Below are 1,779 nucleotides of genomic sequence, written 5' to 3'. Positions count from 1 at the left end.
GGAAAGAGCTGGGGAAAGGGGATGGCAGTGTTATTGAACCTGTGAAGACTGTGTCTCTCTCTCTTTTCTCTCATCATATACATATGCTATCTATCATGAATGAAAAGAAAAAACTCTCCTTTTTATAATGTCCAAGCTAGAGCTTCCTTATACCAGGAATGTTTTGTATAGGTGAGATAGGGTAAGTTAACTTCCATAGAGTAGACGCCTATTATTAAGCCTTACTCTGTAATGTTGATTTTGAGTTACTAATAATTATATTTGTTAAAAACTATATTTAAGGGAGCCAACAGATGGTGTAATGATTACATCACTGGACTCCCATATAGTTGACCACAGTCAAGTTCAAGTCCCAGACCCAGTGGCTTAAAACTCATGCCAGGGGTAAATTTCAAGAGTAGACAGGAAGACAATGGATTGTGGCATGGTCATCCCCCCAGGGGTGGTGACTTCTCACTTTCTGGCTCTGTTACTCTCTGTCTCTCTGGCAAGTGCATACAACCTATAGCAGAAAAAAAAAACCTCTATTAAAAAAAAATTATGCTTAAGACCAACCCCATAGCCTAGTGCTTAAGAAAAGCCAGATGCCACATGGCCAACTCTGTGGTTCAAGTGCCAGCCCCAACAGCTTGAAAAACACACTAGGTGTGTGTGCATATGTGCCCTAAATCCCAACAGGATGGAGGTATGGAGGAGAGGGAATTGTGACATGATTATGCCCTATTGGAATACTTTCTTCATCTCTTTCTCTCTCTCTCTCTCTTTCTCTCTCTTTCGGTCTTTGTTTCTCCATTGCAAGTGCGTGTACTGTCTGGCAATGTTTAAGAATAAAATGAAATAAAAAACATTTTAATTTAAAGGTACATCTCAGAAGTTAGATTAAAATGGCATTTTTGTTTCTTTTAGAGTGATCACTTTTTCTCTCTTAAAATAATAGGTGATCAAGAATAGCAAGACGGACATCCCAGAGCTGGAATTATTTCCTCGCTATCTTCTCTTTCTGAGACAGCAGCCTGCTACTCGGACACAGCAGTCTAACATCTGGGTGAATATGGGTATGATGAGCCTGAGAATGTTTCCTCAGCATTTACCGAGAGGTAACTTTAAGAATGCAGCAAGAATACCACTCATTTCTTTAAAAAAAAAAAAAAAAAAAAAAGGAAAGAAAAGAAAAGAAAAGAAAAAAGAAAAGTGATAACCAATTCGCTCAAAGTCTGGTACCACTGTACTAATATATATTCCTATCCGCTTTTATACAGAATCAGTAAATCACTTGTGGGGCTTAGATCTATGATCATGCGCAAGACTGAATGGAAGTAGAGGCAAAAATCCCAGCAGCAACTGAGAAGGGTTGTTTCCTCTTCCAGTTCGTAAACTTAAAAGATAATTAATGAAAATAGGTTTTACATACTTTATTTCTTTGAGATAAGCTGTTGTTATTTATTGATAGAGCTAAGTTGAAGACTGTCAGTTATTGACTGATTTTTTCATCTCTACTCAAACCTATAAGAAGTAATTTCTTTGGACACTATAATCTTTTTGTTTAATTTTTGGATTCTTTTTTCTATTATTTTTGGCCAAACATGATATATTTTGCTAGATACATCATTTACTAGATACATACATGCTAGATCTAAGGAGACCTTATAAAATACATAATACAGAACCACAGCTATGTTTTTAAAAATGAAAATAGCACATTAACTTTTTTTTTTTTTGGAGAGTTTTTTTTTTTGTTGTTCTTTTTTTTTTTTTTTTTTTCTTTTGCGGACGTGTTCT

General features: G+C 35.7%; 1 protein-coding gene across 1 annotated transcript in view; it reads left to right on the top strand.

The window, feature by feature from the left end:
- USP32 (ubiquitin specific peptidase 32) overlaps positions 1–1,779 on the top strand; it is a gene marked incomplete at its 5' end in the record, with an annotated part of 140,329 nt that overhangs the window by 81,763 nt on the left and 56,787 nt on the right. Inside the window, 1 exon segment of the mRNA XM_014590131.2 lies at positions 938–1,055. Coding sequence (XP_014445617.1) covers positions 938–1,055 — 118 coding nt within the window.

The sequence above is a fragment of the Tupaia chinensis genome, unplaced genomic scaffold, assembly GCF_000334495.1.
Source record: "Tupaia chinensis unplaced genomic scaffold, TupChi_1.0 Scaffold000407_4, whole genome shotgun sequence".
NCBI lineage: Eukaryota > Metazoa > Chordata > Mammalia > Scandentia > Tupaiidae > Tupaia > Tupaia belangeri.
This window is presented reverse-complemented; position numbering and strand designations above follow the sequence as displayed.